Source organism: Tripterygium wilfordii, chromosome 21 (genome assembly GCF_013401445.1).
Source record: "Tripterygium wilfordii isolate XIE 37 chromosome 21, ASM1340144v1, whole genome shotgun sequence".
Lineage (NCBI taxonomy): Eukaryota > Viridiplantae > Streptophyta > Magnoliopsida > Celastrales > Celastraceae > Tripterygium > Tripterygium wilfordii.
In genome coordinates, this window is record NC_052252.1 from 16,018,678 (window position 1) to 16,046,479 (window position 27,802).

At 37.9% G+C, this 27,802-nt stretch overlaps 6 protein-coding genes and 2 pseudogenes across 6 annotated transcripts; 3 read left to right on the top strand and 5 right to left on the bottom strand.

Moving 5' to 3' along the window:
- Window positions 1-2,847: 2,847 nt before the first annotated feature.
- LOC119988449 (berberine bridge enzyme-like 8) lies at window positions 2,848-4,628 on the bottom strand. Its single transcript, XM_038833494.1, has one exon. The coding sequence runs from the start codon at window positions 4,618-4,620 to the stop codon at window positions 3,004-3,006; it is 1,617 nt and encodes a 538-aa protein (XP_038689422.1). The 5' UTR covers window positions 4,621-4,628; the 3' UTR covers window positions 2,848-3,003.
- A 4,120-nt stretch (window positions 4,629-8,748) lies between these two features.
- LOC119988006 (xyloglucan endotransglucosylase/hydrolase protein 9-like) lies at window positions 8,749-9,398 on the bottom strand (the record flags this gene model as incomplete). The annotated part of the gene is made up of 1 exon (XM_038832917.1): window positions 8,749-9,398. A coding segment is annotated over one exon (465 nt), but the record flags the coding sequence as incomplete, so codon positions are not given.
- Window positions 9,399-10,735: 1,337 nt separating this feature from the next.
- LOC119988490 lies at window positions 10,736-15,588 on the top strand (annotated as a pseudogene).
- On the bottom strand, window positions 11,689-14,632 carry LOC119988489. Its single transcript, XM_038833545.1, has 2 exons — window positions 12,995-14,632; window positions 11,689-12,865 (listed from the first exon to the last, which is right to left on the bottom strand). The coding sequence occupies exons 1-2, from the start codon at window positions 14,105-14,107 to the stop codon at window positions 11,915-11,917; spliced, it is 2,064 nt and encodes a 687-aa protein (XP_038689473.1). The 5' UTR covers window positions 14,108-14,632; the 3' UTR covers window positions 11,689-11,914.
- Window positions 15,589-16,441: 853 nt separating the features above from the next.
- On the top strand, window positions 16,442-18,859 carry LOC119989009 (berberine bridge enzyme-like 18). The gene has a single exon (XM_038834293.1). It carries the CDS (start codon window positions 16,945-16,947, stop codon window positions 18,547-18,549), a length of 1,605 nt encoding a protein of 534 aa, XP_038690221.1. The 5' UTR covers window positions 16,442-16,944; the 3' UTR covers window positions 18,550-18,859.
- A 1,499-nt stretch (window positions 18,860-20,358) lies between these two features.
- On the bottom strand, window positions 20,359-22,421 carry LOC119989007 (berberine bridge enzyme-like 18). The gene has a single exon (XM_038834291.1). The coding sequence runs from the start codon at window positions 22,404-22,406 to the stop codon at window positions 20,559-20,561; it is 1,848 nt and encodes a 615-aa protein (XP_038690219.1). The 5' UTR covers window positions 22,407-22,421; the 3' UTR covers window positions 20,359-20,558.
- A 911-nt stretch (window positions 22,422-23,332) lies between these two features.
- LOC119988007 (xyloglucan endotransglucosylase/hydrolase protein 9-like) lies at window positions 23,333-23,954 on the bottom strand (the record flags this gene model as incomplete). Its single annotated transcript, XM_038832918.1, has 1 exon — window positions 23,333-23,954. A coding segment is annotated over one exon (465 nt), but the record flags the coding sequence as incomplete, so codon positions are not given.
- Window positions 23,955-25,292: 1,338 nt separating this feature from the next.
- On the top strand, window positions 25,293-26,978 carry LOC119989012 (annotated as a pseudogene).
- Window positions 26,979-27,802: the final 824 nt, after the last annotated feature.

Below are 27,802 nucleotides of genomic sequence, written 5' to 3' on the forward strand. Positions count from 1 at the left end.
TATGGCTAATATATTTAACCTCTTATCACTTGGTGAACCGAAAATATAATTTTAAGTTGAAATGGACTAGTAGTTATTGGGGTTTTTTTTTTTTTTTCGTTTTAAATGTGGTTTAACTTTAAATGGGTTTGTGACGACTACAATACTAATATGTTTTCAAAAATATTAGACCCTAGAGATTTGAAAACCTTGGGCGGCAGCCCATGTTGCCCCGCCCTAGGGACACCCATGGGTATTATTAGTGCAGATGAAGTAATAAATTGGGGTCTGTGAGGACCAATGCTACGAGTTTATGGAGTACAATTGGATCTTTACAAAGTTGGTGTGAGCATTAGAGTATTGAAAGGGTCTTTCCCTAGTATGAGATTTTCATAAGGGTATTGGATAGTTATAGGTAAACGATTCGAGATATTGTATGAATAAAAAAAATTTGAGGAAATTTTATCAACACATCACGAAAACACCATTTTTACATTACTTTTTGAATACGATACGTTTACACCAAAAATGGTCAATTGATGGTATGTTCTCTCATATTTCTCTCACACTTCCAGTCCAGCAACGCTCTCTCCCTCTCTCATAGTTAGTGCTACCATTTTTTTTTTGAAAACATATGAAACAAACATGGAGCCCATGTTTACAAGTTATGATCATCCATCCCCATATTTCCTTTTTTTTACAGTCACCCAAAACCCATCACCATCCATACTCAAACACCCACATTAAATCACTATTAGTAGCGGTGGTTGTGGTGCAGACCCTCTGCAGGAGTCGCCGGTGCAATAATCATAGATCATGTGATTGACTTTAACCCACAGGGGCTGATGACTCTGGTGCACATTTAGTCCAGAAGATAGTTGTCGGGAACGGTCAATCCCTCCTCGTACCCTGAATTGGAACGTATGTCTCGGAACGGGGTACATTAGCGACCTAGGATGCTTAGGAGCATAACCTGGAAAGCCCAAATTAGTGTCCCAAAAGCCTGCCATCATTTTTTTGTGAATTCAATCATGTTAGTTTTATCATAATCAACAACGTAGCTTTTGGCCTCCTCTTCATCCAAAGCTTCGATAGAGTTGGTCAATTCAGTGTTAAAAATGTAGTATTTTACTCAACTTCCTCTTCGTTACTTCGCTGCTATCAATCTGTCATGTTCTAACTTCCGTACCAAAAATACAAATTTCAAGCTATTTCGGAGGTAGTCACGGAAGAAGAAGTGGTGGTGACCCAAATAACTCTTTAAACTGTACCACGTTTCCAACTAGCGTACCTACTAATCCTACCCCCAAGCTTATCACAAATTAATCAAGCGGCATACTCCGTTCCTGTACCTGTACCATGACCCGGAGTGTACCGAGTTCCTGGTAACTATGGTCCAGACAGCGTTGGCTCATCCCACCAATATCTCTTAGCGCCATTGCTGCTGCATTTCCTAGCATTATCAAATGCTGCAACTGACATTGGGCACTCGCACGCGTCAATTTCAAAGTTCTTATAGGTGGCTGTGAAAGGCGCATGGGATCAGTCCGTCTTGATCCTCCCACCTTGTGTGGCCCAATCATCTGCGTCCCATATTGAGCTGTAGACACCCATTGCTTGGTCCTTTGGAAAGGGAATTCCTTTGTGTTCCATGTTTGTGTGTGCTCTGATCGGAGTCTCATCCACCAAAAATACAACTTGGCGCTGGTTCCAAAAGATATGTGATATTTTCAAGCAAAAGCATGTATGATGAAAAGGGAGAAAGAGGGAGCATGATTGTGGAGTAAATAAGTACTCTCCGTATCATCTGCGTCCCATATTGAGCTGTAGACACCCATTGCTTGGTCCTTTGGAAAGGGAATTCCTTTGTGTTCCATGTTTGTGTGTGCTCTGATCGGAGTCTCATCCACCAAAAATACAACTTGGCGCTGGTTCCAAAAGATATGTGATATTTTCAAGCAAAAGCATGTATGATGAAAAGGGAGAAAGAGGGAGCATGATTGTGGAGTAAATAAGTACTCTCCGTATGTATGGTTCTCTCAGATGAAAGGACTTTATCCAGAAGTAGTTTTATCCAGTTACCGACGGTTAACATGAGCAGTTACAAGAGAGGTTACCAGAGGCTGTTAACCGCATCAACTGACATATCACAAGCCTATAAATACATTTCATTTGACATTTGTAAGCGATTCATCAACCATCGACTCTAATCAAAGATCAGACTCCGTGGACCTAGGCAAGTTGCCGAACCACGTAAATTCTGTGTTGTTATTCTCTTGAATCTTTCTGCTTTATTCACATTCTATACTTCGGTGCAAATTTAGCATCGACAATGATATATTTTAAAATTTTAGTTTAAGGGTTAATATGTCATTATATATAAGGATGTTTATGTAAACTATAAAAATTTAAAAAGTGGTGTAAAGATAGTGTCTCTATGATGTGTAGATAAAATTTGTCAAAATTTTATTACAAGTGATGGGCCCAACATCGATACGTCTATATTAGGCCCATCACCTGTAAAAGTTGGGCCATGATGATGTCATCACCGGTAAAGTTGGGCCATGATGACGTACTTGTTATGAAACCCAAATCTAGTTAATTAATGGGGGTCTCATTTGTCCCTCTTCAAAGCATCCGTGTCGTATTTCCTTTTTAACATAGATGTTTTAATTGACTTCTCGCACTACTCAAGTGCACAAATTTTAGTAAAACTAAAACACACTCTCATATTCTTATGATCCGGCCTTATTAGGTCATAAGAAAAGAAATTACTACAGTTACTCGTCATAAACAAAATTTTACGGCCCCTCTTATTTCGTAAGGGAGTTGAATACTTGAATATAACTTAATGAACGACTTTAAAGATAAAAAGTAAAACTAGCTCACAGTTAACAAATTGAAATTACAAGGTTTTATTTAAAAGAATGACACATTGCTTTATTTAGTACGAAGAACACAATAATTTCTTTATAATTATAGCTAGTCATCGATTGCATACATCAATAAATCAAACAAATAGATCTACTTCTTCTTGTATGGAAGAGTAGGCACACTTTGTTCATTCCTAAAGAAATTACCAGGATCAACCTTAGTCTTAATTTCCACCAACCTGTTAAAATTCTCCATGAAGTACTTGATCCCATAAACCCTACCTTCAAAGTATCGGTTCTTGCCTTGATTGTTAATACCCAAATCAAGATCCCTATAGTTCAAGAATGCCTGTCTAGGGTTCTTGGACACAAATGGTGTCATGTAAGTATAGAGCTCCCTTGTCAAATTGATATACTTATTAGCAGCCTCAGTTCCATCTTCATCCCAATTTGTTGCATACTGGATCTTCCACAAGTTCCCAGCCCGGTGCGGAAAAGGTGTCGCGGAGGCTGGAATCTCAGCCATTCTACCACCATAAGGATTGAAAGTCAACATTGGTCTCTCTAATTCAATCATTTTCTTCCAAATCCCCTCCAAGCCCTCCTTTGGAATTGGTTTTGTCACATAATCTGATTTTCTCTTCAGATGGGTTAGTACTTGGGGTACCCTACTGAGTAGAGCATTAGTTGGTGTCCCAATTGGGAAATTAGTCCAATACAAGACTGATTCAAGCCAACCCATTTCAATACAATCAGATTGAACCAAACCCAATTCAGGGAAGCTCTCATTCATGATTTTGAGTAGTCTTGCTGAGTCACCAAGAAATAGGGCAAAAAATGAAGCCCTAATTGTTTTCCCCCCAATTCCACTTGAACTACTACTATTCACAACGTCCATTGTAAGCCTAATGAAGAGGTTTTGATCAAGATTTGGTGCAACTTGTTCCCAACTATGCACTATATTTGTTGCATTTTGTTCTAATGTCCTCCTCACTATAAAAACAGTGACTACTTCAGGGACATAGACAACTTTTATCTTGTATGAGACAACTACACCAAAACTAGCTCCTCCTCCTCCTATGATTGCCCAAAATAAATCCTCCCCCATTGATTTCCTATCAAGAAGTCTGCCTTGAACGTCAATCAACTTCGCGTCGACGATGTTGTCAACGGTTAGGCCGTATTTTCTCATCATATTACCATACCCTCCTCCACTAAAATGTCCACCAACACCAACTGTTGGACAAACCCCAGCGGGGAACCCCCAAGTCTTGTTCTTCTCATTGATGTTGTAGTAGACCTCACCGAGAGTCGCCCCGGTCTGGACCCAAGCAGTCTCGGTGGCTACATCGATGTCGATAGACCGAAGATTGAACATGTCAAGAACAAAAAACGGGACAATGTTTGATACATAAGATATGCCCTCATAGTCATGCCCTCCACTCCTAATTTTCATCTGCAATCCATGTTTTTGAGCACAAATTATAGCTGCTTGGATGTGAGATTCGTGCAATGCACTGAGGATTAGGATTGGTTTGGGGGTCGTGGACGTATTGAATCGGAGATTTCGAATGTAGGATTGTAGAACAGATGAGTAGGAAGAGTTGCCGGGAGTGTAAATTGCATTGGAGATTGGTTGGGATGGCAAAGCATGGTCTATTAGGCATTGGAGGAAGGTTTCATTTGATGAATTTGAAGTAGCCAAACAGGGTGTTATTGAGAGAAGAATTGATAGCAATGGAAGAATCATAAGCCTTGAAATGCCCATATTTGGAGTTCGTTAATCTCGTTAGGATGTAAATGTATATATAAGAGAAGATATTGGAGGATTATGCAGGTCACCTAATGAATTTGTTGACCAAGAAAAGTCAAAGTAAAATTTGGACACGTAATATGATTATATGAATAAATTAGGGTTTTTGACATTCTAATCGTGGTGTGCGGTGCATTATATATTTAATCATAGAAGATACTGAATTTATTTTGTGCTTTGTAGTCTACGTATTTTTAGTAATGAAATAGTTTTTTTTTACCAAAATAGTATTTTATTTAAAATTAAATATGGATTGTCATGACTTGATGACAATTTCTTACAATAATTTTTTTTAAAAAAAAAACAAAGGAGGTGAGATTCGAACCATGATTAGTAGGGTGATACACACAATGTTTATCACTCCAACTAGTTGTTCGGTATAATTTTTACCATGATTTGTTTGAAAGAACGTCATTAATGTTAATTAAAAAAAATCAATGATGTTGTTTGTTCTCTTCAATATGGAAACTATATAAATTATAATTTTTAAGAAGGAATCAAAATGAAACAATAAAATCTCATAAATAGAAATTCACATTAAAAATAAATGTAGAGATTATTTACGATCACAATGAATGAATGTAGAGATTATCATGCATTGAAATAGAATGAATCAATGATAATGGACAATCATGAAAGCATATAAAGGAAAGTACATAAATTATAGTAATTTTTAAATAAAAATAAATTTAGAGAAATTCTCTCCGTTTGAAGACACAATTAAAGGAACTGATCACACTTGTGTCTAGACATTAATTAATGAAGATTATCATGTATTGAAATATAATGATAATAGATAAGATCACACGTTTTGTGGTGCGACTTAATCATGAAAAATAAACCCAAAAAATAGATTGGATAGAAATTAGGTAGGATTTGTTCTTCAATTTTGACCAATAGAAAAGGTCAAACAAATTATGGGTGATACTACTCTTTATGTTTTAATTAAGGACCGCAAAGCTACATCTGCCAGCATGAACTCTCAATAACCTACAAAAGTTGATGACAATCTACTTCCATTTCAACTTTCATGAGTGGATAGAGATTATGACTTTGTTATATATATATATATATATTGTGTGCTGTAAATAGTTCAAACGATTTGATTGACCTACTAGAAGGTCTAAATAACATGCACATGCATACGTGTGTGTATGTGTGTATATATATATATATATATATATATATATATATATGAACACTATTAATAGGTACAGCCTAGAAAAAATAATACGGCAGGAAGTCGTATGTACAACTACCTACATATTTTATATGTGAATACCTTACATATATGGTAGACGTGGTTGACGTTGACCAAATTTTATAATAAGTCTTGTACTATACCTCATAAACTCTCCTATGAGATCCAAAAATGATGTCTTAATTTTAGGATTCATTTTTAAAATTTTTTTTTTTATTTTGATCGATTTTACGAACCCAACGATATATTTTTTGTTAGAAATAAAAATCAAATAAAACCTGAAAAATTGTATGTCTTTCGTTTTATATTCAACGATTCAGAATTATCATACACTTTCATGTTGAATTTAATTTTTGTTTTGAACAAAAAATATATTATTGGCTTCGTAGCACCGATCAAAATATAAATATATATTTTTTAAAATTTTAAAACAAATATTTTGAACCCTAAAATTAGGACCTCTTAGAAGAATTCCTGATATCATATATATGATTATATGTGTGTGTATATATATATACATTTACATTCTTTCATTTTCCTTATCTGGATATATTGTCAATCATTATCATTATCATAGTATGTGCAAAAGTTTGAAATGTTCTTCAGTGCATTGATTGAATATGATTTGGGCTCTAAATATTATTATTGCGTGCACGGCTTCATATTTTGTGCCTCTTTTTTCTTTGAATTATTAGGTTCAAACTCTTCAATAATTTTTCTAATTAAGTTGAATAAACTGACTAAGATATCACTATTAAAGATACCTAATTTTGATTTACGTTTTAGGGCAAAATAAGCGTCAGAAGTTCAAATCACGAAGAATATTCACATTATTAACCGATTAACTAAACATGTTTGTAATAAATTAGGTAAGTTTCAGGGTAACATAAGCGTCATAAGTTCAAATCGCGAAGAATATTTACCATGTAATTATGTAAACTAGTGAAGTAGTAGACACATTATTAACCAAATAATTAGAAATGCATGCTTGTAATGACTCGACGAGGCATGTATGAAATTGACATCTATATTTAAGAAAGCTTTTAAAGCTAATACTTGGAAAACTTATGTATTAGTCTCTCTAATTAAATATGTGTTTCTTGTTTGAATATTTATATACACATATGCATATGAATACACCACCTTTCATGATCTAGTTGGGTATAGCGGCCCTATATATATATATATATATATGCCTATTCAACAACTACAAGATCGAATAAAGAATATTATATCTCCAATAATTTATATGATATTGTTTGAGTATACTTATAATATTATATGCAAGCTAAGCTACACTGAATATTATCTATGGTTCATGTCATCCAAATGTTCTTGAAAAATTAAATAAAATATTTTTTTAGGATTGAATGATCGAAAAATTTATTAATTGTTTACAGGCCACTATTGAATCCTTATTAGTCTAATAAAAGTGAATGATATATAATGTGTTAATTGTTTGTATTCTAGGGTTAGAGGTATACATAATTAAAAAGAAAAAGAAGAAGTATACGTAATTATGCAAACATTACACACGATCCCCCGTAATAGTATAGATAGTAATTAAGTAGTTAAGAAATTTAACATATAAAATGTAGATAAAATAAAAATCAACTCCTATAAGCTCATATACGTACGCCCTAATATCAGCCTTTGGATTTGACCAATGGTTGAGATTAGAGTTGATAAAAAAATAAAAAATTGATGGAACTATTGGTGGGTACCATATGAGTTGAAACAAGTGACAACCAAGTTTTTCGTCAACCGATTGGGCAGGAGAAGTGGTATGTCTTGAAGGTCTCTAGGCGGCCGACCTACTAGTGGTGTCGATTGCAGGGGATGGTGATTCAATGGGACATATCTTAAGCGATTTTCGCTCGAGTGGTTTGCGATTTTCAAGCAATTTTTCGGGCTAAACCGATGGTCGTTGTTGGTTGGGGATGGTCGGGTTTTTCTGGAGGAGGCGAGGGAATTTTTTTGGGCTGTCATCCGTCAAAAAAAATTATGATCGAACAACAATTTTTGGTCATGGTAGTCAGTTTTCATTTTTTTTTTATCAGTTTGAACTATCGTTGGTCAGATCCAACGGTTGAGATTAAATGCTTGTAAATTATATATATGAGAGTAGGTATTATTAGTGGCGTACCTGAGCCGTCGAGAGCCTTGGGCGAAACTCTAAAAAGGGGCCCTCTAAAAAATATTAAATGTCGTATATTACTTAAATATGACTATTCTAGCATTTTGAGGTTCAAAAGCACTAATTATGGTGGGTAATAAACTCTTTTCTACCAAATCACTTTCAATTGCTAACATATAGCTAATATATTTAACCTCTTATGACTTGGTGAACCGAAAATATAATTTTAAGTTGAAATGGACTAGTAATTATTGGGCTTTTATCCCTAAATGTGGTTTAACTTTAAATGGGTTTGTGACGACTACAATACTACTATGTTTTCAAAAATATGGGAGCCTGGGGATTTGGGAGTCTTGGGCGACGGCTCATGTTGCCCCACCCTAGGGACACCCATGGGTATTATTAGTGTAGATGAAGTAATAAATTGGGGTCTGTGAGAACCAATGCTACGAGTTTCTATAGTACAATGGGATCTTTACAAAGTTAGTGTGAGCGTTAGAGTACTGAGAGGGTCTTTCCCTAGTATGAGATTTTCATAAGAGTATTGGATAGTTACAGGCCGATAAACGATTTGAGATATTGTATGAATCAAAAAATATCGGGAAATTTTTATCAACACATTACAAAAACACTATCTTTATATTACTTTTTAAATATGATAAATTTACACCAAAAAATTATAAATCTACACACAAAATTATAGTAAAAAGATCAAATTACCTTTGTTTATAGATGGTATGCTCTCTCTCATATTTCTCTCACACTTCCAGTCCAGCAACGCTCTCTCTCTCTCTCATAATTACTGCTACCATTTTTTTGAAAACATATGATAAACATGGACATGTTTACAAGTTATGATCATCCATCCCCATATTTCCTTTTTTTTACAGTCACCCAAAACCCATCACCATCCATACTCAAACACCCACATTAAATCACTATTAGTAGCGGTGGCTGTGGTGCAAACACTCTGTAGGAGTCACCGGTGCAATAATCATAGATCATGTGATTGACTTTAACCCACAGGAGCTGATGACTCTGGTGCACATTTAGTCCAGACAGCGTTGGCTCATCCCACCAATATCTCTTAGCACCACTGCTGCTGTATTTCTTAGCATTATCAAATGCTGCAACTGACACTGCGCACTCGCACGCGTCAATTTCAAAGTTCTTATAGGTGGCTGTGAAGGGCGCATGGAACCACTCCGTCTTGACCCTCCCACCTTGTGTGGCCCAATCGTCTGCGTTCCATATTGAGCTGTAGACACCGATTGCTTGGTCCTTTGGAAAGGGAATTCCTTTGCGTTCGATGTTTGTGTGCGCTCTGATTGGAGTCTCATCCACCAAAAATACAACTTGGCGCTGGTTCCAAAAGATATATGATATTTTCAAGCAAAAACATGTATGATGAAAAGGGAGAAACAGGGAGAATGATACATTTTAAAATTTTAATTTAAGGGTTAATATGTTATTGTATATAAGGATATTTATGTAAACTATAAAAAAATTAAAAATTCGTATAAAGGAAATTTTATCTACACACCACAAAAACACTATCTTTAAATCAATTTTTAATTTTTTTTTAGTTTACGTAAATATTCTTGTATCCAATGACATATTAACCCTTAAACTAAATATTTAAAATAAATAATTTTTATATATTTAATTAGAGACTACTAAGTTTACACCAGAATTCTCCAAGGAAAAAAAAAAACAACACGGCCTTGTTGTTTTTATGGAAGAAAAACAACAAGACCCTACCAATTTTTGGAGATAAAATCGGATCTGGTTTGTTGATTTTCGTTTCAATAGCTTTCACCACAAAATCAACACATGGAGTACAATTATACACACTCACTAATGCTGTGTATCAATTACACGTGGATTTCAACCATTTTTTGCATAGATTTATAAAGTCGACCATGAATTGTTTTTGGTACAAAGCCTGATGATAATTATTTCATCCTTCCTTCTTCTAGTAGCTTCATAAATCACCTTTGACTTTGACAAATCAATGTTCCTCTTTTCCAGTCTTTCTTGTATTACAACCAAACGTTGGTCTCAACTAGTGATGTTTTTGAGTTGGGTTTCTTGAGTTTCACTGGCTGGGAGAATCAGTACTTGGGAGTGTGGTTCAAGGACAACAAAGACAAGAAGAAATTTTGTTACAAGTGATGCCTAATATCGATACGTGCAATATCGATATTAGGCCCATCATCTTTAAAAGTTGGGCCATGATGATGCCATCATCGATAAAGTTGGGCCGTGATGACGTACTTGTTATAAAGCCCATATCAGTTAATTAATGTGGGTCTCATTCGTCCCTCTTCAAAGCATCCGTGTCGCATTTCCTTTTTAACATAGATGCTTTAATTGGCTTTTCACGCTACTCAAGTGCACAAATTTTAGTAAAACTAAAACACACTCTCATATCCTCATCATCATATCATTTTCCCGTCATCACCACCAATCATTAGGGTTGGAAAAAAAAAATCGGTTTTGAGTCGGACAACAACGCATATTTACGAAATATTTATATGTCCGGACTCTAATTCGGATTGGATTTCGGACGTAATTAATTGACCATACGCGGATTGGTTTAAATCGGACAATATAGGGTCCAGAAAAGTAAATCGGACAAGATTTTCGTGTTTGGATGAGGACCTGGTTTTAAAGCGGAATAAAATTTTGTATTTGGACCCATATTTCGAAAGTATATGTTTAATCTGGGTCGAACAAATTCGATTATCAAGACTAGACGGAATTTTGCCACCCTTACCAATTACCAACTACTATAAATTACATATCTCTCTGCACCTTATCAACGTACAAAATGAATTCTCTAATGCCTTCAATACTTCCATTTCTCCTTCTTCTGCTCATCTCATCTTCTATAGCAGGTGAACATGATAACTTTCTTCAATGTCTTGGCCTTAATTCAGAGGACTCTGCCTCTATATCTAAAGTCATCTACAACCCAATCAACTCTTCCTCCTCATCTATCTTAAACTTCTCCATACAAAACCTAGGTTCTCCACACCCACCACTCCAAAACCACTAGTCATTGTTACACCATTGAGTGTTTCACACATTCAAAGCACCATCAATTGTGCCCAGAAAGAAGGATTGCAGATAAGAACTAGAAGTGGTGGTCATGACTAAGAGGGTCTATCTTATGTTTCTGATGTACCATTTGTCGTCCTTGACCTCATTAACATTCGATCGATCGCAATTGATGAAGAAACCAGCACTGCTTGGGTTCAAGCTTGGCGCTACATTGGGTGAACTTTATTACACAATCGCTAAGACAAGTAAAACTCTGGGGTTTCCAGCTGGTGTTGGACCATCTGTTGGTGTTGGTGGGCATTTCAGTGGAGGAGGTTATGGCACAATGTTGAGAAAATATGGTCTTGCAGCGGATAACATAATCGACGCTCACATAATCGATGTTAAAGGGAGGTTTCTTGATAGGAATTCAATGGGAGAAGACTTGTTTTGGGTGATTCGAGGAGGTGGAGGAGCTAGTTTTGGTGTCATTGTTGCTTGGAAACTAAGTTTGGTTCCAGTCCCTCTGATGCCGACTCAGTAGGGCATTTTGTCAAACACCTGTTGTGCATCCAGGAATACCTCTTAACACACCAACTGTGAGCCAACAATCTCCCAGCAATATCAATAGAGTTCAAAGACAATAAACAACATTCATCAACAGTCTTTCATTCTCCAAATATAGCTTAACTTAGAAGAGATAAACTAACCCATTTTGCAGGGTAATATATTACAACTGATACACCAATAGAACAACCCAAATGTTTCCAATACTAAGAAATTCAAAGGTTCGGGGATTCTCTATCAAAAGCAAACAACCAGAGTTTAATTTCAACCAGCAACTTGAGGACTCTCTACCTAAGATACTAAGAAGTCTTAAGGAGACAAGGACTCAGAATATAATCTTCTAAAAACTCCCCAACAATCTCAACAGAGGAATATATATATCCTTTTGAAGACCCGCAACCCACAACGGCTACAAAAAGGATGTGGCTCAAAATAACTTTGTGGGCCCACATGACTGAGTTGCCCAAGTGCCCAAACGCTGCATCAATTCTCTCCTTCCCAAAAGAATTCGACTCTGTCGAATTTTCGAACAACCAAGCATAGATGATCACCAATAGATATGAAGTGCGAGCATAACCAAGTTTCCAGTTGCAATATTCAACAATAAAAGTTGGAATTCCTGGATCAAAGGTTGGTGGTATAAAATTTTCATCATGCCTCGCACCCATTACGACAAGCTCAAGAATGTGAATCTGAAAAAATTCAGTATCACCAATCATGGAGTAGGAGGAAACTTCCTTGTTAGTCTGATCATATGTTGCCTGAGTGTGTTGTGGAGTAGTGGCACCAAGCATTTTATAATGACAGCTCGTGTCAACAGTAATGCAGGAAAGGCAAGCACGCTCACCAATATGACCAGGTGTCGAGATCATGATGGCACAACCGCTAGTAGCAGAGTTCATAACGATAATACCATACTCAGCAATGATCTTGACGAAGTCACAATGCCCAGAGAAGTCAATGGCCAAGTAATAAGATTTGATTGTCTCACACATCACAAAAAGTTTCATCCCTTTAAACACAACACTCCCAGTCAAAAATCTAGGAATATAGGCCAGTTTTCCCATCCAGTAATGATCATATGCATTGCACCTAATCAATCGATTCGTGCTTGGCTTGGAATTAAGCGGGAAGCATAGCATATGCTTACTAAAATTCCAACAATCACTTCCATCCCGGTATTTTTCGCAAGAGAAATATTTTGCAGAAGGCTCTTTTGGAAATTCTATAATGATGCCTTTCTCAGAGACCTCAAATACAAAGAGCATATTTTCTTTAACCACCACATCACAGAGAGTTGTAGTTGAGATAGTGAGCTTAGAGCCAATCAATGTGAGATATAAATTCCAACAAGATGGGAATAAACATGGGAATGGTACCTCAAAAGGACTGCTTGTTGAGTTCAGAATATCATTCCCCACAAACATGCCCTCAAGAAGTTCAATGGACATTGGCGGTGATGAATCTTCAACAACATGCTTTGTGACAGACGCTACCATCTTTGTTAGCAGTTCATTCCCAGTGTCTTGGACTTTAAATTCCAAGCTATCCATGTGTATATTAGACTGCTCACCAACAGCTCTCTCTTCAACAAGTAAATAAGCTTCATTTTTCTTGGAAATTTCTAAAGAACTTGGAGACTCATCAACAAGGAATTGTTGAACCGACAACTCCGCTTGAGGCTTAAGAAGGTTGGTATTTTTTTCCGCTAGTGCCTTCTCAAGCAGGTCCAACTTTTGATCCATGGAGCCCAACGTCTGACTCATCATCCTAGTGAGATTTTCGACCGCCCCTTTCAGCAAATGTATATCATGCTTCTGAAATTGAGGATTGCCATCAAATAAATTGCCACCCACGGACTGTGGAGACTGATTGGTTCCAAAATCACCAGACCGAATTTCATACTTGCTAGTTCCATGGTCATACCAATCAGTTCGGTCGTCTCGAGACCAATTGCGCGAGTCATAGCTATGGGATATGCCATCAATCCGACCAAGGTGATCTTCATGGTGACCATGCCAATCGCCCGGATGTGTGGCAATTTGGACAGCCGAACCTGGGTCAGACATTTTCTCAAACACTTGAAAGGGTCCCCCAATATGCGAGGTGCTGCTGTTCGAAATGAGATCTCTGTTATGGATGGGTTTCTGACGCCATTCACACTGCTCATACTTATACTCGTTAGAGCCCAAGTTGCATGATCTATCACACCAGACACCTTGCTTTTCATTCTGATCAACTCGGTAGGCGCTCCAATCCATCCCATTGGCATCATGAAATCTCTCTGGTTCAGACTGAGGAGGAGTATACTCTTGTTCGTACAACTCAGCCCGCACTTCAGGTGACAGATCGTACCAAATTTGATTATAGCGTTGCTCATACCACTCGGTTCTCTCGTCGCGTAAGTGGTCATGCCCAAAAATTGGCCAAGCTGGTCGATCAGAAACCTCTTGCCTACGCCAGTCTCCCGGGTCGTGAGCACAAGTGCTCATTGCCTCTGATACCAAATTGATGCCGACTCAGTAGGGCATTTTGTCAAACACCTGTTGTGCATCCAGGAATACCTCTTAACACACCAACTGTGAGCCAACAATCTCCCAGCAATATCAATAGAGTTCAAAGACAATAAACAACATTCATCAACAGTCTTTCATTCTCCAAATATAGCTTAACTTAGAAGAGATAAACTAACCCATTTTGCAGGGTAATATATTACAACTGATACACCAATAGAACAACCCAAATGTTTCCAATACTAAGAAATTCAAAGGTTCGGGGATTCTCTATCAAAAGCAAACAACCAGAGTTTAATTTCAACCAGCAACTTGAGGACTCTCTACCTAAGATACTAAGAAGTCTTAAGGAGACAAGGACTCAGAATATAATCTTCTAAAAACTCCCCAACAATCTCAACAGAGGAATATATATATCCTTTTGAAGACCCGCAACCCACAACGGCTACAAAAAGGATGTGGCTCAAAATAACTTTGTGGGCCCACATGACTGAGTTGCCCAAGTGCCCAAACGCTGCATCACCCTCCTATGGTGACTGTTTTCACATTCAATAGGACTTTGGAACAAAATGCAACAAGCTTGGTCCATAGATGGCAGTTTGTGGCAGATAAACTCGACGAAGATTTATTCGTCCGAATCATAATAACCAGAGTGAATTCAAGTCAAGAAGGGAAGAAAATGACAGTCCAAGCATCCTTCAACTCCTTATTTCTTGGCACCACTAATAGGCTACTCCAATTGATGCAGGACAGCTTCCCTGAATTGAATCTGACTAAACAAGACTGCGTCGAAATGAGCTGGATTGATACCATCCGATACTTTGATGATTTCCCAATCGAATCCGCTGAAGCTTTACTCAATCGAACTCAACCTGTTGTAAGGTTTTTCAAAGCAAAATCAGATTATATGAAGGCTCCAATACCAGAATATGCAGTAGAAGGGTTATGGAAGAGGTTTTTCGAGAAAGAAGCAGCGGACGCACAGCTCATTTTGAGTCCATATGGAGGCAGAATGAGCCAGATTGCAGAATCTAGCATTCCATTCCCACATAGAGCAGGGAATATATACAAAATTCAACACATTGTGTACTGGCAGGAAGAACACAGTGAGGAATCACAAGACTATATAAGTTGGATCAGAAGGGTTTACAGATACATAGCTCCTTATGTGTCGAAGAATCCGCGAGCAGCGTATATCAATTACAGAGATCTTGATATTGGTATGAACAGCAAAGGAAATTCTACAAGCTACAAAGAAGCAAGGATTTGGGGTGTCAAGTACTTCAAGAACAACTTTGACAGATTGGTTAAAATCAAGAACAAAGTTGATCCTGATAATTTTTTCTGGAATGAGCAGAGCATTCCACCTGTTTAATTCTTCATGGTAGAGCTGTAGAAGCAGAGATACGACAGTTGTTGTTAAGGAATAAAGGAATAAAGTTGCATTCTTTTCAATTTTATGAATAAGTCTGGTTTAATTTTTTTTTAGTAATCACGTTAGCAATACTTGGCATGTATTTATAAAATTTGTAATCACAATACTTGTCAAAACTCTAATTACGCGTAATAGGATTCCTACAATTACACTACATTGCAGCCAAATGGGGCCTTTGATGCTACAGCTTACATGTACCAGGAAAAATTTCTTGCTTGGTTTGAAAAGTTGTCTGAACAATTTTCTGTAGCAGAACCTCATGGAATACTCTCCATCTCACATGACATCAGGATGGTCGAAATTTGTAGATCTTTTAGTCATTTTAAAACCGTCTACAAAGGTCGAAGGCCAAACAGCGGCTGTGTTGGAAACAAAACAAGTTAATTGGGAAAATAACTGAAAAGGGAAAAAGATATTTCTTTTGTGGCAAGTTCAATACATAACACTTGGAATTCAAAAACTAATGGTAATGGATCTGGATTTAAGAAGCTAGAGCATTAACCAATTTCAAAATATACACTAAAGAAAACATAATATTATTGCTAGTTTGACATTGGAGAAACTGGGTCTTTGCCTTAGTATGCTCCACATTGACGACAGTTTAGACTAGTCCGAAGCCTGTGGGGGCAAAACCTCCCATGGACTCGATGCCCTAACATGTCTACAGGATAGCTGGGTCATCTCTAAAGTCAGATTGTCAACCTAGTTCACTCCATTCAAGCGATAGTTTAGACCGGGCCGAACCCGTGAGGGAGAATCTCCTATGGACCCATGCAAGGAAATAACGTTGAAATTGTTGCGCGTGAAAGTTGAACTTGCGATATCTCGCATTTGTAAAAAGTTATCACAATCAACTATGCCATACCAACCAAAATTTCTGTCTTTTCTTTGCCTAAAAATTGCAACTTCTATGAATTGAACTTTTCATCAGCAGTTTGCTCTTCTTTGAGAGAAATCTAAAAACAGCTTTTGACTGTTGATTAATCAACAATCTGCTCAGCTATACCAAAGATAGAGACTTCATGATCCGTCATCTGTGACAAGATCTAATACAGTTTTCAATAGTCAGATATGACATTTGGCACATATAATTGAATAAGAAGAAAAAGTAAAAATATTGAATGAAGAATGTCAACCTTCAATTATCTTGCCATGCAACTTCGTCCTTCAGTTGTACTTTCATATGATCGAATTCAGTTCTTTTGCTTCCCCTTCATTTATAGTTGAAAAAATCCAAGCTAAATGCTTGAATTGGCTTCTCATGCCATATTTTTCATAACCCACATTCACATTTCATCAATGTCACATTTTCTGAGTCCTAGAAATGCTATAAATAAGGGAGCTTCTTGCATCTCTATATGTTCATAAGCAAACACCAAAAATGAATTCTCTAAGCTCTTTAAATACGGTTCCATTTCTCCTTGTCCTGCTCTTCACAGTTTCGCCAGCGATTTTTGCTCACGAACATGAGGACTTTCTTCAGTGCCTGAGCCTTAATTCAGAGGACTCGGCTTCCATATCTAAAGTTATATACACCCCAATCAACTCTTCATATTCATCAATCTTGAACTTCTCTATACAAAGCCGTAGGTTCTCTACACCTACCACTCCAAAACCTCTCGTCATTGTCACTCCATTGATCGTCTCCCATATTCAAACAACTGTAATTTGTTCCCAAGAACATGGCATGCAAATCAGGATTCGAAGTGGTGGTCATGACTATGAGGGTTTATCTTATGTCTCAGATGTACCATTTGTCATTGTCGACCTCATTAACATTCGATCAATTGCAGTCGATGAAGGTACAAGAACGGCGTGGCTTGAAGCTGGAGCAACCATAGGTGAGCTCCATTACCGAATTGCTGAGAAAAGTAGAATCCTTGGCTTCCCTGCTGGGGTTTGCCCAACTGTTGGTTCTGGTGGACAGTTCAGTGGTGGGGGATATGGCTTGTTGTTGAGAAAATATGGTCTTGCTGCGGATAATGTAATTGATGCCCACTTGATCGATGTTAAAGGGCGGCTTCTAGATCGAAAATCAATGGGAGAAGATTTGTTTTGGGCAATTCGAGGAGGCGGAGGAGGTAGCTTTGGAGTCGTCGTTGCATGGAAAGTAAAATTGGTTGAAGTTCCACCCACTGTGACTGTATTCACAGTGAGCAGAACCTTAGAACAAAATGCAACCCAGCTAGTGCACAAATGGCAATCTGTAGCACCTAAACTTGATGAGGATCTATTCATCAGAGTCATATTAGCGAGAGTGAATTCAAGTCAAGAAGGGAGGATGACAATTCAAGCATCCTTCAATTCCTTGTTTCTTGGCAACACTGATAGGCTCCTTCAATTGATGCAGGACAGGTTCCCAGAATTAAATTTGACTAGACAAGATTGTGTCGAAATGAGCTGGATCGAGTCTATCCTGTACTTCAATGGATTCCCAATCGAATCCCTGGACATATTACTGAATCGGACACAACCTGAAGTAAGGTTCTTCAAAGCAAAATCAGACTATGTGAAAGAACCCATTCCAGAATCTGCATTACAAGGATTATGGGAAAGGTTTTACGAGGAAGAGGCGGCTGACGCCCAACTCATCTTAATTCCTTACGGTGGTATAATGAATGAGATTGCTGAATCAAGCATTCCTTTCCCGCACAGAGCTGGTAATTTATACAAAATTCAACACTCGGTGTACTGGGAAGAAGAAGACAATGCTGCATCACAAAAGTATATAAGCTGGATCAGAAACCTTTATAGTTACTTGGCTCCTTATGTATCTAAACATCCGCGAGCAGCCTATATCAATTACAGAGATCTTGACATAGGCACAAACAATAAAGGCAACAACACAAGCTACAAACAAGGAAAGATTTGGGGTGTCAAGTATTTCAAGAACAACTTTGACAGATTGGTTCACATCAAGACCACGGTTGATCCTGCTAATTTTTTCAGGAATGAACAAAGCATACCGCCTTTTTCATCGTGGTAGAGATAGACAGATGACTATCAGTGTTCCTCTCTGCCTGAATAAAGTTATATTTTCTTTTCTATTTTAACATGATTAAATTTCACATATGAAGATTATGTACCAGTGAAATAAGCATTTTCTTTGCAATGATTCAATTTGTAGCACAACTGATTGAAAAATAAATAAATTGTAGCATGAATTTGTTCATAGATTGTCCAGTTATAGAAAGTGTGCATTTCCATCTTCTTTTTCTTCCTACGTTTCTATTGTCCATTCTCACTTCTTGGGGTAGATTTCCTTCTGATTACTTGTTTAGGGCCGTTTATGTATAGATTTATTTATGCATCTATTGTTGTACCATCTGTTTTATTAATCTAAATAATGAGTTGCCTGATAAAAAAATATAAATAAAAAAAACCCCGAAATGTTCTCAGAGAACTCATTGAAGATTTCAGGGAAAATGGGTATACCTGGTTGATCATTCGAAGCAAGAGAATGTGTACTCGTAGGATCGATAGAGCAATTCTTCTGGGATTTTGTAGCAGCCGGCATCAGAGCAATTGTGAAACCGTCAAGCAACTGCGATCCGAAACACGATTTGAAGACGACACAACTCGAGTCCAGGAAACAGAGACGAACCAAACAAAAAGCAGAAAATCAACCAAAAACTCGAAGGAGCGGACGCCTTCTCGTGGAACGAATTCTCGGACACCAAGTAGAAATGTATAATTTGACTGTTTGGCAGCTGAGAAAGTGCGACGGAAAACGTGAGAGAGAGAAAGTAAATGTGCTTATTGATTGTTAATCACGATTTATAACAATAAGCAGGCTTTTAAACAGGTGGTGCCAGATGAGTTAAGTAGTTAGCAGAACTGTTCCAACTCACATGTTAAGCACGTGATATCGGTTTCAGCTTTGCTTTGTAGCTAACGCCCTAACAGAGCCAAATCTTCCTTCGCTCTTTGCTCTTCCCAACTAAGAAAGGAACAAACCTCCAACGGAGAAGAAGACAGGACAGCAAACGACTTCGAAGGGAGGAAAACAGAGGCCTGCTACTGCGTGGCTGCGCTACTAGTAAGCGACCTAACTTTGGGCTTGGATTTCAATTGTTAATGAAAAACTTAGCCATTTATGTTGATCAACTCATTATTCTGAAGATCTGCTAAAATTGACTATGCTGTCCTGTGATATTACTTTGTCTTTCCACAATTTAGTATTTGATTAGATGGAGAAAACTTATCACATACCAAATACATCTGCCTGCCACTTCTGCTGTGCTAAATTGTGAGGAGCTTGACCCAAACCAGCTTTTGATCACCTTTAAGAGTGAGTGTCCTCATTGGTTATAACCCTATTTTTGCTGTCTCCTCCCTTTGTTAGAAAATCCAGCCCAAACACTACAAGCCAATATTGTCCGTTTTGGGTCGAACGTCCTCACGGCTTTGTTCTTTTTGTGTCGGCTTTGTTCTTTTTGTGTCGTTGCCATTGATTCTCTGAATCTGAAAACACGTTGGTTGTGTGAGAGTGAGATGGTCCTGGACCTTTGTTTATTTGCCAAGCGGTTGGGTTATGTCTATTTGATGTGGGACAAAGCCTTAACACCCCTGCACTTGTGGACTGAGTTATGATAGACCCAACAAGTGGATAGGTAGAGGTTATGTTATGTCAATCTAATGTGGGATAAGCCTCCACACTACCCTGTACTTGTGGACTGGGTTATGTGCATAATCCAACAAGTGGATAGGTAGAAGTCATGTCCAAATGATCCGAATCAGTTTCATGGTCATAAAAAAATATGAATTGGTAAATCAAATTGGGGAAAAAGGAAAATAGAATTAATGACAAATTATTCACTAGTTTTTATTTGTAAATAACAGTGAGGAATTAAACCTTCTCCATGCATAATATACATAGAATGCTATGCTCTACAGTGCTTTTACAGAGCAACTCTTATTTCACAACATAATACATAACCTCCATATAGAGTACTTATTCATTTCCAATACAACATAATTCAATATCTGTAAATGTCACTCAATCATGAACGATGAACGTGGTGGGATGCTCTGTTCATTTCTGAAGAAATTAGCAGGATCGACCTTGGTCTTCACTCGTACCAATCTGTCGAAGTTGTCCTTGAAATATTTGAGTCCCCAAACCCTTGATTGTGAGTAGCTTGTGTTGCCTGCGCTGTTGGATCCAATGTCAAGATCCCTATAGTTAGCATATGCTTCTCTTGGATTTTTCGAAACATAGGTCGCCATGAAATCGTAGAGCCTTCTAATCCAGCTTATGCTAGATTCAACCGGCCCCGGTGTCGTCCAGGACACCAAGTATTCAATTATGTATATAGTCCCGGCTCTGTGGGGATATGGAGTACTGGACTCTTTAATCTGGCTCATTCTGCCTCCATGAGGACTTAATATCATAACACCAGCCGCGCCTTCTGGTTCGAAAAACCTTTGCCATAACCCTTGTAGTCCAGATATAGGAATTGGTTCCCTCACATAGTCAGACTTGGCTTTGAAGGATCCGCCAGCCGGTCCAGTGAGATTAAGCAATGCTTCTGTGGAATTGAGTGGTAACTGACCGAAGTACAGGACAGACTGAATCCAGCTTATTTCAAGGCAATCCTGTCGTGTCACGTTTAATTCAGGGAAGCTGTCTTGCATCACCCTGAGAAGCCTATCAGGGCTGCCAAGAAACAAGGCTTGGAACGTAGCTACCATTGTCAAACTCTGACCAAGACTCAGCCTGGTTAATAGAACTCTGATGAATAGATCTTCACTAAGCTTGTCTGTTATATTTTGCCATTTGGAGAGAAGCGCTGTAGCATTTTGTTCCAAGATCCTGCTGACTCCGAAGACAGTCACATTAGCAGGAACTTCAACCAGTTTTATTCTCCATGAAATGATCACTCCAAAGCTAGCACCAGTACCTCCGCGAATTGCCCAAAACAACTCTTCGCCCATCGATTTTCTGTTGCGAACTCTGCCTTTGGCATCGATGAGGACTGCATCAATAACGTTATCGGCTGCAAGCCCGTATTTACGCATCAATGTCCCAAATCCTCCTCCACTTATGTATCCACCAGCACCTACTTTGGGCAAAACACTAGTTGTGAAGCCAAGAGTGTTACTTTTCTCTGCAATTCTGTAACAAATTTCACCAACTCTGGCTCCGGATTGAACCCAGGCAGTTTTAGATCTTACATCAACATCGATCGATTTAAAATTAATCAAGTCGATGATGATGTAAGATACATTATAGGCAACATAAGAGAGACCCTCATAGTCATGACCACCACTTCTAGTTCTAATTTCCAAGCCATTTGTTCTGGCACAATAAATGGCTGATTGGATGTGAGAAATCTCTGTTGGTGTGATAATGGCTTGAGGTTTTGGACTGGTTGGTCCGGAAAGCCGAAGGTTTTGTATGTTATTCTGCAAGACAGAGGAATATGAGGAGTTGGCTGGGGTGTATACAAGTTTAGATATGTTGGAGTGAAGGAATAGGCATTCAAGAAATGCTTCTTGGGTTTGCGCTGAAGTAGTAATTGCCCATGGAAATGCAAATGCAAGAAGAATGAAAAAGGGAAACATTGAAGAGCTTAGAGAAGTCATCTGTAGTGGTTTTGTACAAAGCTTTGATTGAATTATGCAAAGGGGAAGTGGTATGTCTTGAAGGTCTCTAGGCGGCCGACCTACTAGTGGTGTCGATTGCAGGGGATGGTGATTCAATGGGACATATCTTAAGCGATTTTCGCTCGAGTGGTTTGCGATTTTCAAGCAATTTTTCGGGCTAAACCGATGGTCGTTGTTGGTTGGGGATGGTCGGGTTTTTCTGGAGGAGGCGAGGGAATTTTTTTGGGCTGTCATCCGTCAATAAAAATTATGATCGAACAACAATTTTTGGTCATGGTAGTCAGTTTTCATTTTTTTTTTATCAGTTTGAACTATCGTTGGTCAGATCCAACGGTTGAGATTAAATGCTTGTAAATTATATATATGAGAGTAGGTATTATTAGTGGCGTACCTGAGCCGTCGGGAGCCTTGGGCGAAACTCTAAAAAGGGGCCCTCTAAAAAATATTAAATGTCGTATATTACTTAAATATGACTATTCTAGCATTTTGAGGTTCAAAAGCACTAATTATGTTGGGTAATAAACTCTTTTCTACCAAATCACTTTCAATTGCTAACATATAGCTAATATATTTAACCTCTTATGATTTGGTGAACCGAAAATATAATTTTAAGTTGAAATGGACTAGTAATTATTGGGCTTTTATCCCTAAATGTGGTTTAACTTTAAATGGGTTTGTGACGACTACAATACTACTATGTTTTCAAAAATATGGGAGCCTGGGGATTTGGGAGTTTTGGGCGACGGCTCATGTTGCCTCACCCTAGGGACACCAATGGGTATTATTAGTGTAGATGAAGTAATAAATTGGGGTCTGTGAGAACCAATGCTACGAGTTTCTAGAGTACAATGGGATCTTTACAAAGTTAGTGTGAGCGTTAGAGTATTGAGAGGGTCTTTCCCTAGTATGAGATTTTCATAAGAGTATTGGATAGTTACAGGCCGATAAACGATTTGAGATATTGTATGAATCAAAAAAAATTGGGAAATTTTTATCAACACATTACAAAAACACTATCTTTACATTACTTTTTAAATATGATAAATTTACACCAAAAAATTATAAATCTACACACAAAATTATAGTAAAAAGATCAAATTACCTTTGTTTATAGATGGTATGCTCTCTCTCATATTTCTCTCACACTTCCAGTCCAGCAACGCTCTCTCTCTCTCTCATAATTACTGCTACCATTTTTTTTTTGAAAACATATGATACAAACATGGACATGTTTACAAGTTATGATCATCCATCCCCATATTTCCTTTTTTTTACAGTCACCCAAAACCCATCACCATCCATACTCAAACACCCACATTAAATCACTATTAGTAGCGGTGGCTGTGGTGCAAACACTCTGTAGGAGTCACCGGTGCAATAATCATAGATCATGTGATTGACTTTAACCCACAGGAGCTGATGACTCTGGTGCACATTTAGTCCAGACAGCGTTGGCTCATCCCACCAATATCTCTTAGCACCACTGCTGCTGTATTTCTTAGCATTATCAAATGCTGCAACTGACACTGCGCACTCGCACGCGTCAATTTCAAAGTTCTTATAGGTGGCTGTGAAGGGCGCATGGAACCACTCCGTCTTGACCCTCCCACCTTGTGTGGCCCAATCGTCTGCGTTCCATATTGAGCTGTAGACACCGATTGCTTGGTCCTTTGGAAAGGGAATTCCTTTGCGTTCGATGTTTGTGTGCGCTCTGATTGGAGTCTCATCCACCAAAAATACAACTTGGCGCTGGTTCCAAAAGATATATGATATTTTCAAGCAAAAACATGTATGATGAAAAGGGAGAAACAGGGAGAATGATACATTTTAAAATTTTAATTTAAGGGTTAATATGTTATTGTATATAAGGATATTTATGTAAACTATAAAAAAATTAAAAATTCGTATAAAGGAAATTTTATCTACACACCACAAAAACACTATCTTTAAATCAATTTTTAATTTTTTTTTAGTTTACGTAAATATTCTTGTATCCAATGACATATTAACCCTTAAACTAAATATTTAAAATAAATAATTTTTATATATTTAATTAGAGACTACTAAGTTTACACCAGAATTCTCCAAGGAAAAAAAAAAAACAACACGGCCTTGTTGCTTTTATGGAAGAAAAACAACAAGACCCTACCAATTTTTGGAGATAAAATCGGATCTGGTTTGTTGATTTTCGTTTCAATAGCTTTCACCACAAAATCAACACATGGAGTACAATTATACATACTCACTAATGCTCTGTATCAATTACACGTGGATTTCAACCATTTTTTGCATAGATTTATAAAGTCGACCATGAATTGTTTTTGGTACAAAGCCTGATGATAATTATTTCATCCTTCCTTCTTCTAGTAGCTTCATAAATCACCTTTGACTTTGACAAATCAATGTTCCTCTTTTCCAGTCTTTCTTGTATTACAACCAAACGTTGGTCTCAACTAGTGATGTTTTTGAGTTGGGTTTCTTGAGTTTCACTGGCTGGGAGAATCAGTACTTGGGAGTGTGGTTCAAGGACAACAAAGACAAGAAGAAATTTTGTTACAAGTGATGCCTAATATCGATACGTGCAATATCGATATTAGGCCCATCATCTTTAAAAGTTGGGCCATGATGATGCCATCATCGATAAAGTTGGGCCGTGATGACGTACTTGTTATAAAGCCCATATCAGTTAATTAATGTGGGTCTCATTCGTCCCTCTTCAAAGCATCCGTGTCGCATTTCCTTTTTAACATAGATGCTTTAATTGGCTTTTCACGCTACTCAAGTGCACAAATTTTAGTAAAACTAAAACACACTCTCATATCCTCATCATCATATCATTTTCACATCATCACCACCAATCATTAGGGTTGGAAAAAAAAAATCGGTTTTGAGTCGGACAACAACGCATATTTACGAAATATTTATATGTCCGGACTCTAATTCGGATTGGATTTCTGACGTAATTAATTGACCATACGCGGATCGGTTTAAATCGGACAATATAGTGTCCAGAAAAGTAAATCGGACAAGATTTTCGTGTTTGGATGAGGACCTGGTTTTAAAGCGGAATAAAATTTTGTATTTGGACCCATATTTCGAAAGTATATGTTTAATCTGGGTCGAACAAATTCGATTATCAAGACTAGACGGAATTTTGCCACCCTTACCAATTACCAACTACTATAAATTACATATCTCTCTGCACCTTATCAACGTACAAAATGAATTCTCTAATGCCTTCAATACTTCCATTTCTCCTTCTTCTGCTCATCTCATCTTCTATAGCAGGTGAACATGATAACTTTCTTCAATGTCTTGGCCTTAATTCAGAGGACTCTGCCTCTATATCTAAAGTCATCTACAACCCAATCAACTCTTCCTACTCATCTATCTTAAACTTCTCCATACAAAACCTAGGTTCTCTACACCCACCACTCCAAAACCACTAGTCATTGTTACACCATTGAGTGTTTCACACATTCAAAGCACCATCAATTGTGCCCAGAAAGATGGATTGCAGATAAGAACTAGAAGTGGTGGTCATGACTAAGAGGGTCTATCTTATGTTTCTGATGTACCATTTGTCGTCCTTGACCTCATTAACATTCGATCGATCGCAATTGATGAAGAAACCAGCACTGCTTGGGTTCAAGCTGGCGCTACATTGGGTGAACTTTATTACACAATCGCTAAGACAAGTAAAACTCTGGGGTTTCCAACTGGTGTTGGACCATCTGTTGGTGTTGGTGGGCATTTCAGTGGAAGAGGTTATGGCACAATGTTGAGAAATTTGGTCTTGCAGCGGATAACATAATCGACGCTCACATAATCGATGTTAAAGGGAGGTTTCTTGATAGGAATTCAATGGGAGAAGACTTGTTTTGGGCGATTCGAGGAGGTGGAGGAGCTAGTTTTGGTGTCATTGTTGCTTGGAAACTAAGTTTGGTTCCAGTCCCTCCTATGGTGACTGTTTTCACAGTCAATAGGACTTTGGAACAAAATGCAACAAGCTTGGTTCATAGATGGCAGTTTGTGGCAGATAAACTCGACGAAGATTTATTCGTCCGAATCATAATAACCATAGTGAATTCAAGTCAAGAAGGGAAGAAAATGACAGTCCAAGCATCCTTCAACTCCTTATTTCTTGGCACCACTAGTAGGCTACTCCAATTGATGCAGGACAGCTTCCCTGAATTGAATCTGACTAAACAAGACTGCGTCGAAATGAGCTGGATTGATACCATCCGATACTTTGATGATTTCCCAATCGAATCCGCCGAAGCTTTACTCAATCGAACTCAACCTGTTGTAAGGTTTTTCAAAGCAAAATCAGATTATATGAAGGCTCCAATACCAGAATATGCAGTAGAAGGGTTATGGAAGAGGTTTTTCGAGAAAGAAGCAGCGGACGCACAGCTCATTTTGAGTCCATATGGAGGCAGAATGAGCCAGATTGCAGAATCTAGCATTCCATTCCCACATAGAGCAGGGAATATATACAAAATTCAACACATTGTGTACTGGCAGGAAGAACACAGTGAGGAATCACAAGACTATATAAGTTGGATCAGAAGGGTTTACAGATACATAGCTCCTTATGTGTCGAAGAATCCGCGAGCAGCGTATATCAATTACAGAGATCTTGATATTGGTATGAACAGCAAAGGAAATTCTACAAGCTACAAAGAAGCAAGGATTTGGGGTGTCAAGTACTTCAAGAACAACTTTGACAGATTGGTTAAAGTCAAGAACAAAGTTGATCCTGATAATTTTTTCTGGAATGAGCAGAGCATTCCACCTGTTTAATTCTTCATGGTAGAGCTGTAGAAGCAGAGATACGACAGTTGTTGTTAAGGAATAAAGGAATAAAGTTGCATTCTTTTCAATTTTATGAATAAGTCTGGTTTAATTTTTTTTTAGTAATCACGTTAGCAATACTTGACATGTATTTATAAAATTTGTAATCACAATACTTGTCAAAACTCTAATTACGCGTAATAGGATTCCTACAATTACACTACATTGCAGCCAAATGGGGCCTTTGATGCTACAGCCTACATGTACCAGGAAAATTTTCTTACTTGGTTTGAAAAGTTGTCTGAACAATTTTCTGTAGCAGAACCTCATGGAATACTCTCCATCTCACATGACATCAGGATGGTCGAAATTTGTAGATCTTTTAGTCATTTTAAAACCATCTACAAAGGTCGAAGGCCAAACAGCGGCTGTGTTGGATACAAAACAAGTTAATTGGGAAAATAACTGAAAAGGGAAGAAGATATTTCTTTTGTGGCGAGTTCAATACATAACACTTAGAATTCAAAAACTAATGGTAATGGACCTGGATTTAAGAAGCTAGAGCATTAACCAATTTCAAAATATACACTAAAGAAAACTTAATATTATTGCTAGTTTGACATCGGAGAAACTGGGTCTTTGCCAAGATTTTTTTTTTTTTTTGGTAATTGAAAATTCTCATCTTAACATGTCCACTAGAGAGTTGGGTCAGCTCTAAGCAACTTGGGCCATCAATTTAGTATGCTCCACGCTGATGATAGTTTAGACCAGGCCGAAGCTTGTGGGGGCCAAACCTCCCATGGACCCGATGCCCTAACATACCCACCGGATAG